This window comes from Gymnoscopelus microlampas (assembly GCF_963454915.1).
Source record: "Gymnoscopelus microlampas genome assembly, chromosome: 2".
Classification (NCBI taxonomy): Eukaryota; Metazoa; Chordata; class Actinopteri; order Myctophiformes; family Myctophidae; genus Gymnoscopelus; species Gymnoscopelus microlampas.
The window spans coordinates 46,509,965-46,522,824 of record NC_139939.1 but is presented as its reverse complement, the minus strand read 5'-3'; the positions used below and the strand labels follow the sequence as shown (position 1 = coordinate 46,522,824).

General features: G+C 41.6%; 1 protein-coding gene across 1 annotated transcript; it reads right to left on the bottom strand.

Moving 5' to 3' along the window:
- Nucleotides 1–1,193: 1,193 nt before the first annotated feature.
- ifngr1 (interferon gamma receptor 1) lies at nt 1,194–7,891 on the bottom strand. The gene is made up of 7 exons (XM_084083824.1): nt 7,589–7,891; nt 5,261–5,378; nt 4,615–4,796; nt 4,270–4,442; nt 3,219–3,405; nt 2,308–2,435; nt 1,194–2,207 (listed from the first exon to the last, which is right to left on the bottom strand). The coding sequence occupies exons 1-7, from the start codon at nt 7,650–7,652 to the stop codon at nt 1,758–1,760; spliced, it is 1,302 nt and encodes a 433-aa protein (XP_083939950.1). The 5' UTR covers nt 7,653–7,891; the 3' UTR covers nt 1,194–1,757.
- Between the last annotated feature and the right edge of the window lie 4,969 nt (nt 7,892–12,860).

Sequence of the window (12,860 nt, the reverse complement as noted above, 5' to 3'; positions counted from 1 at the left end):
AAAATGACTTCTATCGATTAGTCACCCCATGGAGACTTGAATTCATGGACATTTTTTTGTTTTTGTCGCATTCCTAAGCCAATAACTTGATGACCGGCAGCAAAAAAATATCCATGAATTCAAGTCTTATAATAGGAATATTTGTAATAGTGACACCAATATTTCTGGTGTGGCCTTTAGCCTTCAAAGACAGGAAATCAAGGTGAATACCTTTCTTCCTTGGCACCAAAAACAATTCTCAATTATCTTTTTCTTTGTACGTTTTGACACATCCAATTAATTATTTGTTCAATGCACTGATGCAGCAAAACTATAGGACTATAAACACTTGAGAGATCTGTGTAAATTTGAGTGTCATCCTCATAATTAAATTTGGACTAAAGGGAGCATGAAAAGGCGGAATTGAAGAGGATACGTTTTGAACTTGGGGAACTATGACATGGCATTTTGCTGAAGATGTGTAGTTGCCGATGGAGACAATTATAGTCCAAGCAAGTGTTGTATACTGCTTGAAAGTAAAAGCATACTAGAAAATGTGCTCCTCGGAGCACAAGTCTCCGCCAGCAAATATTGATTAATCCTGTCTAAGCTATTTATATTACGTATTGTGATGACACCAGTGTGTCTACATAATGTATTGCTCCGCCATTTCTCAGCCATTTCGTGATTATTCCTGTCTTACCTCACTTTGAAAGAGACACAGACTCTTTTAAAGTGACACATCTATTTATAGGCCGCTATACGTCATGCCATCTCACTAGCCAATCAGAGCACACTCTGGGGGCGGCAGTGGCTCAGGGGTAGAGTGGCTGGGTAGAGTGAACTGGAAAACCGCAAGGTTCCCGGTTCGATCCCAGGCTGGGGCGCTCCCCCAGAGTTAGTGTCGAAGTGTCCTTGAGCAAGACGCTGAACCCCTAATTGCTCCCGATGAGCAGGTTGGTGCCTTGCATGGTTTCCTCCGCCATCGGTGTATGAATGTGTGTGTGAATGGGTTAATGGCACAATCAATGTAAAGCGCTTCGGATAGAAGCGCTATATAAATGCACCATTTACCATTTTACCATTTACACTCTTTCAACGTATTGTCACGTGTCACGTGAGGCTTGACCAATGTTAGCTTGGCCGAGGGGGGGGGGACGGAAAGTGAAAACATAGTCTCCAGGCGGAGACAATTATCCAGCGTCACAAGACAATTAAAAGTTAATAACTTGTTTTATTCTTCCACCTTGACCATTGTAAAATAAATTCATAATAAAAACATGAGCAATTTGAATCAGAAATGAACACCCACTCTGATTGTTTTAAATACAAAGGGAGAAGCTCCAAAACAAACATTATACATGTATTTACATTGAGGTCTGCTGTGTAGGTTGGCACGTTGCAGTACTTTTGGCACAGCCACAGGGTAAAAAGTGCATCCGTCATTTAAACCAAAATGTACACAGAAGCGTTTATTGCAAGTCCTTGTCTCCAGTTAATGATGGTGTTGGTAGCCTAAAGAGGAAGGGGTTTGTTGCTGTGGTTTCTCACTAGACCAACTGGGAAAATCCAGTCAAGTAGATCAGTACCCCACCCCCCCATCAGTACCCCACCCCCCCGTCCTTGTCAGTTACTCTTTGTGCCCTTGAGCAAGGAACTTCCCATCGGCTCCTCTTGTGCCATGGTCAAATGAATGAGTGTTTTAAACGAGTCATATCCCAGATGTGAGTGCATGTGACTTGGTGTTTAGCAGGGCATTTGCTAAACCAAGTACCCAGTCATCGATTGTAGCATTTCACAACATCTCCATGCCCCATATCCACATCCACCTCCACCTCCAGTCTGTGTGGCCGGTCATAGGGAGAAGAACATTCCTCCTCTGGAGCCAATGTAGAAGTTTCCACAGAGTCCTCCTCATAGCAACGTTCCTCATAGCAACGTTCTGACTCAAAGGTCTCCGATGTCAGCATCGTCTCCTTAGACTCTCGCTGGTTACTGCTCTCTGAAAGCCCTCCTTCCACGCGCGCAGTAGAGCCAATGTGTTTTGGAGAAGACGGGTCAGACCAGGAGCCGTTGGTTTGAGTCTCACTGCGATCCGTCTCCTCTGCAGTGACAATCGACAGGCTGCTGTCAGACTTGGTAAAGTCTGGCTCTGTGACGCTGGCGGTGGAAACGCTCTCGTAGGGGATGGTCATTACATTCCCGTAGATGCTTGAGACGATTGGCTCCTGTGGAACAAAATTAAACGAAAATGAATGGACATTGACATCATAAGGAAACAAATCAGATAATACAACTGTCTTGTAATATTTACATTTGATGACTTACCAAAGCCTTTGGTAGACTGGAAGGAATCACTTTCCATGCCTGTGTCTTGGCGATCATAAAGGTCAGCACAAGCGCTCCAATTACAAAGAGTGATAGCACAGCAGCCACTATGATGATATGACTGGTGTCTGCAACAAAAAACAAATACAAATAAATCATACAATTCGCTTTCTACAGTTCCAGATTTTTTCAGATTTAAAATGAATATCCTAAAATTTTAACATTAACAATCTACTTGGGAGTTTAGTAAGATAATGGTTAATTTTGTAATGTATTTTGGGGCAATTTATAATAATCACCATTTTTACATGCAGTATGTTTAGGAATCAAATCCAACCTTTTCTGGCTCAGGGCCCACTTGAAAACCCCAAAACCGTTCACGGCCCAGCCATCTGACCACTTAACATGGCAGCCGAATGGCATACCTTTTTAGAGCATGTTTATTTTAATGATCAATCAATCGTGTCCTGGCTAGGATCAAAAGGTACTAACTAACGTAGTACTTTATGTTATATCACACATAAATGGTTTTATATTAACCCATTAAGACCGGGATATTTCTTTAAGCCAACATTTGTAACTCAAATCTTTGCTTCTAGGGGTTCTACTAACAATCCTAACAGGTTTCTGAAAAACGTATGCTGCTATATATCAGTGGTGCTCAAACCTTTTCATATCAAGGACCCCTAAAATGATATGTATTAGGCTGCCGACCCCCATCTCAAAATATTTCGGTCCAGGGACCCCCCAGAAGCAAAGATTGGGAACCGCTGCTCTGAGGACTCTGAGTGCACAGGACATGTTCAGTCCTTTTTTACAGGATATAATTTTCTCTCCACAGGGTCAAACTGTTAATTTAATTATATAAGTACAGTGAAAAGGACATTTCCCAATTCATCATCAGTTCATACCTTGTACAGTCTCCGAGTCCTTAGCACAGATGGGGTCGGTCTTTTTGAAGAGAACATGATACTTCGGGTCACCCCTCATCAGTCCTTTATCTAACTTAATGCAGTACTTCTCCATCTCTGGAAATTTGTCGAAACTATATGTGCAGAATTTGTTCATGGAGCACTCTATTCCACGCCCTACCTCCACCTGGGAGGGAAGGGAAAGTTGATACAAAAATGAATTAGTTAAACGATAATCAAAATTGCTCTCAGATCTGAAGCCTAATTCATACTTCATCTCAGGAATTTCAGGCGATGCATATTAATACACCTGATGGACAATTATTTTTATACTCTTTTTTGCGCCACTTTCCCTCTCTCTCTCCTTTCTCACAAAAGCCTCTTGTCAAATAGGTTTACAGGTCTACAAGGTATAAATCAATGGGTGAATCCACACAAGGTACCAGATCCAGAAAGTAAAAGTAATCCACACACAGGGAAGGGAGGTCCAACATAGGAAAAAGTTAAACAGTCCATCAAGGTAAAGCATTGTTCCAGGGTGGCGGGCCAACCTGGTGACAGGCGGTGTGCCACACTGGAACACTTTCCTCCTCTAAAGATGCTACATTAGCATCTCACTATGAAAACTCGCTACAATGCATGTGGTGCTGTGCAAACTTGAATGCTGTGCAAAAAAAATCTATTGTGATGTCCATTTCAAATAAAGTAAACATTTTGAAAACACCTCAATAGTGCAGGTCCTGACTACTACTACAAATTACAAGAGTCAAAGTAAAATTTTACACTAATCCAAGTATCCATTCATGGCACTAGTACCACCTGGGTTTGAGCATTTGCTTTGTAGATAAGTGGGCTAATTACATTAACACTAAGACTATAGGTTCCCTTCCTAGCATACACAGCTGTCTTTGCTGATTCTGCTGTCATTGGACTGCTATACTGACTGACCGCCTTTACTGAGGGTACCATATTACCCTTACGGTAAACAACATCCATCAAATATAATGTTGTGGTCTGTCAACAGTGGGCTGTACCAAAAAAAATGAGTTACCTGTTGTCCATGGTTGTCTGTATCATTTAACAGGTGAACAGTGAATTCAAATTGGTGTTCAAGAGTACTGTTGGCCTGCTTGAGTGTTTCATAGTAGTGATGGGGGTTGCGAAATTCCACTTTGGCCTTCAAATCATTCACAGATAGTTCCACAGGAGGGAAGTCCAAGTAACCTACAATCAGATGTAATTGAAATTCAACTCTTAATACAACCAGAAGGTCACAGGTTTGATCATATGTTGTTATGAGAGTATCTTTGAAACAAAAGTCTTCATCACAAATTATGTAATCTGGAAGTTTATGTGTAAAAATAAGATTCTTATTTTTGGCCAGCATATTACTTACATTGTATAGCAGGCGTCTTCAAATCGTTAAAGCTGAACGTTTTGGATTCAACCATTTCGGATTCATTTTTCCCCTCTAAGGCAAATACTTTCACAGAATGGAGAGCAGAGAAACGACTTTCAGATTCCCAAACGAACGAGGTGAGGTTATAGTGATGCTCGTCGGTTTCATTCTCCTTGTACCTTGAAAACACACAATAAATAGAACTGAAACAAAGGAATACCAGTATACAAAAACAATAGCTATAGAATGTCAGTTATAAAAATAAAACTATATGTGATACATTGTATGATATACAGTATATAAAACATGGACAGTGATTTCACACATTTATACTAGGACTTTTTTTTTCTTTCCTAAATTTTGATTAGCCAACAATTTTTTTACACAACTTTTCTCCCCAATTTAGTCATTATGACAATTAATTCCTGTCCACACACATATCTGGGTGTGGCCAGTGAGGAGCCCACACCGGAAGGACGCAGCGCCTCCGTCCTACTCGGTTACAGCTTTGGCAGCATGAAGCCAAAACATCAGTGTATCGCTAAACACTTATGGAGGTCCACTACACGTACTGACATGATCACACAGACACAAATATCATTCAGATCTCATTACAATATTTAGTTACAGTATTAAGAGTTACCCAGCTGATCCGCCGATGATTAATTTGAACCTAGTCTGTGGATGCTGCTTGCTGTAGTTCCAGTATGCGGTTGTCTGGAAGTTGTGGCAGCTCACTGTGACATTTTCTGGAGGTGGCACTACAAAGATGATGGAAAAATTAAATTGCTTTAGTGTTTGTTCAGTAACAGGGGTCTCCCCGTCTCTCCAACGCTTTAGTAAACAGAAAATACATTTTCAGTTCGGGACACCAATTGTATCTCATCAGGGGAGAGATTCATAGAGGATACAAGAAGTGAAATTGGAAGTGATGCAGAATGAGCGTACAGGCTATCTATCAGCAGTGGTGTAAAGTAACTAAGTACATTTACTCAAGTACTGTACTTAAGTACAATTTTGAGGTATTTTCACTTTACTGGAGTATTTCCAATGTTCAGTACTTTTACTTCTACTCCACTACATCTCAGAGGCAAATATTGTACTTTTACTCCACTACAATTATTTGAAACCTTTAGTTTTAGATTAGATTTGCAGATTTAGATTATTATTACAAAACATACATTAACCACTTCAGCCCTATATATATATATATATATATATTTCGGCCATTTGAAAATAGCCGATCTACAACCTCACAATGTGTCGCTATGCGACGCATTGTGAGCTTGTAGATCTGCCATTTTCAAAATATTTACATACATTATGAACTTGTGAAATGGGGCATTCTGCAATCTGCACGATGAGTACTTTTACTTTGGTACTTTAAGTACATTTTGATACCAATCCTTTTGTACTTTTACTCATGTGAAGTTTTAATTCCGGACTTTTAACTTGTAACAGGGTATTTTCATATTGCAGTATTGATACTTTTACGTAAGTAAAACATGTGAGTACTTTTCCCACCACTGCCTATCAGTAAGATTATCAGTTGATTGTTCTCGCAAGCCAGCATTTACGACTCTGCATCCTTCCTGACACGTCAACATCTGTTTGTGCAATTGATGCATGCCTAGGCTGCACAAACAGTACACAAAGTTTGATTTCTGTGAAATCAGGAAGTGAATGAACAATTCTCCCCTCCCCATCACTAACTAGGCCTGTCACAGTTATTACAATCGCCTAATCGCAATTATTAGAGATAATCGCAATCATAATTGTTTCCATGTTAGAAATCCATCGTTTCCATGTTAGAAAGAAAATTGGAAATAGCAGATCTACAAGCTCACAACACGTTTTGAGCTTGTATATCTGCTATTTCCACAATTAACGTTTATTTTTACGAATAAAGTAATTAAATATGTGGCATTTGTCATATCTGCCCTGTGCAACTTTTGTTTACGAAGGCTTAAAAGCCAAACAGAAATGTAATTTCTATTCATAATGTTCCACGACAGAAACACAATTAAATCTTTAAACGCAATTATTTGAGTGACAATTAATCGTCAAGTAAAATGAATAATCGTGACAGCCTCAATCACTATAGTACCCACTGAAGAGCCCTTGAGCAAGGCACTTAAACAACAACCAGAGCTGCTCTGACTGGGCAGCTCCTAGGTGTGTGTGTGTGTGTGTGTGTGTGTGTGTGTGTGTGTGTGTGTGTGTGTGTGTGTGTGTGTGTGTGTGTGTGTGTGTGTGTGTGTGTGTGTAGTGGGGCATTTCTGAGTAAGAGCATGTGTAAGCATGTGTGTACCCTTTTCACACCAATAAACAATTGATGAATGAAGCAAGCAGTGATTTCTTGCCAATTCAAGCTACTTGGGCAAGATGGAACCAGCCATATTACGGTATACACCATTCCACAACAGCAGCCTGAATAATAATAATAACCAAATACAGCCATATTCTGTCTGATACTGTTTTTTTAATAGCTTTGGGCCAACAGTATTTCAGCATTCTTTAGAAATGCCAACTCTTTACCCACTATTTAAATATCTCTGTCATGCAATGCTAAGTAAATATTTAACTCAACTTGCATAGCAGGGTTAGGCAGGTCACACCTGTATTTTTTATGACAACAAAGTGGTGTCCACCTTTGGATCGTGACTATATGCCAAGAAATGTATTATCATATTTGTATGTGTGTGTGCGCGCGCGGACACACACACACACACACACACACACACACACACACACACACACACACACACACACACACACACACACACACACACACACACACACACACACACACACACACTATTTATAAATATATCATATAATTTGTTTGAGAGTGGTGGTTTAGGAGTAAGTATTTACCTGTAGGATTATTACTAATGATTTAAGACTAATGGACACAGTTAGCCTATTATATCGTTATGAGTAGGCTACAAGTAGTGGAATGTATACTTACCAAGGGAGATCACACCTGCAACCAAAGCAAGAACTGAAAATGAACCAGAAATATCAAACAGCATGGTCCCGGTGGGTCAGTGGGTCTGCTTTTAAATTAAAAAAAAATGTCCAAGAAATTAAATCCAGGATTATGGCCTATTCCTTGTTATAGGCCGTTAAAACATTATTAAAACCATTCTTCTGTTCTCAGACAGACGAACGAAGTCCAGCCCCTCCACTTCCTTATTAAACCGGCTATCTTATTGTCATGCTTCTCAGGAAGGGCTATGGCTGAGAACTAAATGAGTCACTCTGAGTGTGTCATTGTAGGCTCTACCCCTAATATTGGCTAATCGCATACCAAGTCATAGAGATCTAAAAGCAACCTTTTGTAGGACAACCACCTGATAACTGAGACACACAGGTGAATCACCTGGTGAGCAAATGACCCGGTTTGTGTCATAGAGTTATATGGTCTGTGTCGCCTCCTACAGGTCACATAGGGCCAGTGGTTCTCAAACGTTTTCATGCCAAGGACCCCCAAATTGATATGCATTTGGCCACGGACCCCCATCTGAAAGTTATTTCGTGCCAAGGACCCCCAGATGAGAATGTTTTTTGTTTAAACATAACCAAAGGATTCAAAATATTTCATGCATTTTCAAGATTTTTCAAAGATTTTTCAAAGTAGCATATGTACAAGCTCGTGCGTGTGTGAGCTTGTATATCTGCTATTTTTGAATAGCCAAGGAGGATACACATCTTACTGGGAACCCACTGGAACCCCTCCAAGGACCCCTGGGAGGCTGGGGGTCCCCGGACCCCACTTAGAGAACCACTGATCGACATAGACTAGGCTACTCTGCTCAGTTCAACACAGGCAAAGCGCCCCCTGCTGGTAACATGCAATATAGACACAAGCATGTATTCATTGTAATAGCCTACTTTCGATATGAATGGCCTGGTCTGTCGTCATTCTAAAACTATTATATTCTTTCCAGCTACACAGACCCTGAACCCTTATGACACGAAAGACAAAAATATTTTCTTGCAGAATCATGACAAATTGTATTGGAGTTGTAATCACAGACAGACAGACAGACAGACAGACTGACAAGTGTCAGGCACTGGCACATAATACAGTATGTACACCTATAGACCGGCCTATCCCATCTGCACTTGGGCTGAGCAAATACTGTAGGTATCAGATAAGTGTAGCTACACATGTATCTCTTACCACCAGTAAAAAGGGCGCGTAGTAGACATGTACGGAGTTTCAGGCTATTGTGGATCAATGTGTACATAGACATGTAAATACAGGCATGCATAGATATAAATGCAGGCACAAGTGACAACCTATAGCCCCAGTAAGATGGGCATACTGTATATAATGTACAGAGCATCAACAGTAGCCTATTATGGATCAATATATACAGACTGTACATATTGCCAGGTAGACTGCACACACACATGTGAAACTGGTCAGTGTAAGTACTTATTTTCTGGCTGACCATTATGTCTATTGGCATGTAGGACAGCAAAAAAGGATCTGTCTGTTTTGGGTGAGCTTTTCAATGGTAGCCTACAGTCCAGGTCAGCCTCAGGGTTTTGAGTTCTCCCTCCACTGTTCGACACCTGTAGGTTTCTTTGTGTCTTCCTCTCTGTCGATTTCCTTCTGGTGTCCGGTGAAGGGCAGTTCTTCATCTTGTAACATCCTTTTGTGTCCAGTCCATCTCCACTGCCTTCTCATGGTGATATGTGTCTATTATGTTCTCTTGATGGCAGCAGTTGATGGTAGGAGATGGTGGTGTTGTTGGTCCTGACGCCTAGAGTGTGGATTTGAAGACAGTTTTGAGCGTTTCCTGTCATTCTCCAGCATTCAGAGCCATATAGCAGTGGTTCTCAACCTGTGGGTCGGGACCGACATGATTTTTCGAATACCTGAAGTATAAAATATGGAGGGTTAAAGTGGTTACATTGATTTTGATGTTGTATTTACTCATTTCGCTGGAGACCTCCTGGAACCCCCTCAATGACACCTGGGGGTCACCAGACCCCACTTTGAGAACCACTGTCATATGCAGTTACTGGGAGTGGCTCACAATATCTGTCTGTCAGTGTGCCACGTGAGGAGTAATTACAGTTATAGTCTGCACGCCTGGGCAAATAATCTCCCAGGGAGCCAAATCCCAGTCATTTTCCCAGAGCACTGTGCAACCTGCAGGGCCGCGTTGAGACAGCTGTTGACAGCTGGATCACGGACATCACGTCGTCTGTGTCCTGTCCATCATGCAAAACATCTGGACTAAGGCTGCACGCCAAAATAGAGTAGAAGTTTTTTCTTAATTAAGAGTGTGATGTGATTATGTTGTTTTCCATTGGTTTGACCTGCTTCAAAGTACTGTATGATGCTCGACCAGATTCATATCATTCAACATGGAAAGACGGGCCATTCAACTTTTCCTCATCCTCATCTGAGGCTTGGATGGCTGAATCGTCCACGTACGTACAAGAACAAATTAAAAGAACAGGCCGTTTATGAAAATTAAAAACAACAGGGGGCCTAAGACACTCCCTTGCGGGACGCAGATGGCCTTGAAAGTCTGTGATTTGGTCCCTGTCCGAAAGATACGACATGAACCAATTTAAACTGGAAGAGCTCAGGCATAAGGCTGAAAGTTTGTTAAAAAAAGCAAGCTGTGGTGTACTGTGTCAAAAGCTTTTTGGAGATCAATTAGGATCATTCCACTTAGCTTGCCAGCTTCCATTTCAGATCTGATAAAATGAGTAAGGTAGAGAAGAGTGTTGATGAGTCAGTTGAGTGGGACTTCCTAAAACCGGACTGGAAAGTCTGCAGTAGTTTGGAGTCACTGATGTACCCATTAAGTTGTTCATGAATTACTTTTTCCAGTACCATGGAAGTGACACTGATCAAAGTGCCATCAAAGCACTATGCGGAAGAACAACAGAACATATTGTCAGTGGTGTAAAGTAACTAAGCGCATTCACTCAAGTACTGTACTTAAGTACATTTTTTTACTTTACTGGAGTATTTCCAATTTTCAATACTTTTACTTCTACTCCACTACATCTCAGAGGCAAATATTGTACTTTTAATGTGGGTTAATGTGGGTATTTATCAGTGACGTATAATGAAATACATAACTGTTGTGTCTGTTGTGATTACTCAGGCATAAAAACTGTGTTAATCTATTTATTCATGCCGCCTACGTGAAGAGAGCTGAGATTAACCTTATTTGAGCACCACTAGCAAATGCAAGGTCACGTTCTTCACTTCGATTTTACTTTCTTTATGATATTTTTATGGAAAAGTTCCCCAAAAGCCCAAAAGTACCATTAAGTGTCAGTGGAAATGTATACAAGTTAATAGACTGATTATTGATACTTGATATCATTTTATTTTACTGTAGTTGGGGTCGCACTGTAAATATTTTGGCTTTGTAGGAAAAGAAACAATACATCTGGGAAATGTTCATGACATTGATTCAAAGTTTTTAATACTACATTTACATTTAATAAATTGAAAAATATATACTGTAAATCATTGCCATACTGTAGAAGTTTTGGATGTAATTCATACAAAAAACAAGTTAACCACTATACTTCAAACGTTGACCCAGGGGTAATAATAATAATAATAATAAATTTTATTTGTATTGCACTTTACATTTGAAACAAACCTCAAAGTGCTACAGTACATAATAAAAACAAGATAGAAAGCCATTTGCAGAAATCAAAAAAGTAAAACAGGTTAAAAACAAGTTTAAAAACACATTTAAGAAGGAGAGGCAGGGTTATTAAAACCGGCTTAAAAAGCTAACTAAATGCTTTGTTAAAATGGTAAGTTTTTAGTGCTCTCTTAAAAGTATTCACAGATTGAGGAGCTCTGAGGTGGTCTGGGAGAGAGTTCCACAGCCGGGGGGCAGCTGCACAAAAAGCTCGATCTCCCATAGTGCGGAGGTTGGTGTTCGGTTCCTTGAGTTTGTTAGTATTTCCGGATCGGAGGCTGCGGGTGGCGGTCTGTGGTTCGATCAATTCCTTGAGGTATGGGGGGGCATTTCCGTAGATGCACTGGTGGGTTAACAGGGTGATTTTGAATTCTGTCCGGGAGGAGATGGGAAGCCAGTGCAGTGATTTGAGAATGGGGGTGATGTGATCGTATTTGCGCACTCTCGTCAGGATCCTAGCAGCGCTGTTCTGAACGTATTGGAGCTTTTGAAGGCTCTTGCTGGGGATCCCGACGAGAAGTGCATTACAGTAGTCCAACCTGGAGGAGACAAAGGCGTGGACCAACTTTTCGGCGTCAGGAAGAGTGAGGGTGGGACGGAGTTTAGCTATATTTCTAAGGTGGAAGAAGGATGTTTTGCAGAGGTGTTTGATGTGGGTCTCATAGTTGAGGCGGGGGTCCATTTTTACGCCCAGGTTGGTAACAACTGATGAGAGGGGAAGGTCCTGGCCAGAGAAGGTGATGCTTGTTATGGGGGATGATTTAACTTGGTGTGGGGTGCCGATGAGAATGGCCTCGGTTTTGGAGCTGTTGAGTTGAAGAAAGTTGTGTTTCATCCACGCCTTTATCTCCTCCAGGCAGATGGTGATTGTGGATGAAGGTGATGGTGACGTGGATGGCAGTGGGACTGCAGAGCGGGGGGGACAGGGGGGGTCCATTTTTATGTAGAGCTGTGTGTCATCAGCATAGCAATGGAATGATAGTCCATGCCTGCTGATGACACGGCCGAGGGGGAGCATATACAGGGTGAATAGGGTGGGGCCAAGCACGGATCCTTGGGGGACACCACAAGTGACGGGTTGGGTGGGGGAATGAGCACCTCCCATGGAGACGCACTCGGTCCTTCCGGTCAGGTAGGACCGGAACCAGTCCAGGGAGGTATCACAGAGTCCGATGGTGGAGTGGAGGCGATTGAGGAGGATGGTGTGATCAACAGTGTCAAAAGCTGCAGTGAGGTCCAGGAGGATGAGGAGGGAGGGGGAGCCATTGTCAGAAGCAGTGAGGATGTCGTTGGTGACCCTGACCAGTGCTGTTTCGGTACTGTGAGCGGAGCGGAAACCAGACTGGAATTTTTCGGAGATGTGGTTATTGTTGAGGTGGTGTTGCAGTTGGGTGGCGACTATTTTTTCCAGCACCTTGGAGAGGAATGGTAGGTTTGAGATGGGCCTGTAATTTGCGAGAACGTCCGGGTCTAAGGTGGGTTTTTTGAGGAGGGGAGTGATAATGGCCGTTTTTAGAGCTGATGGAACGTGACCGGATTGTA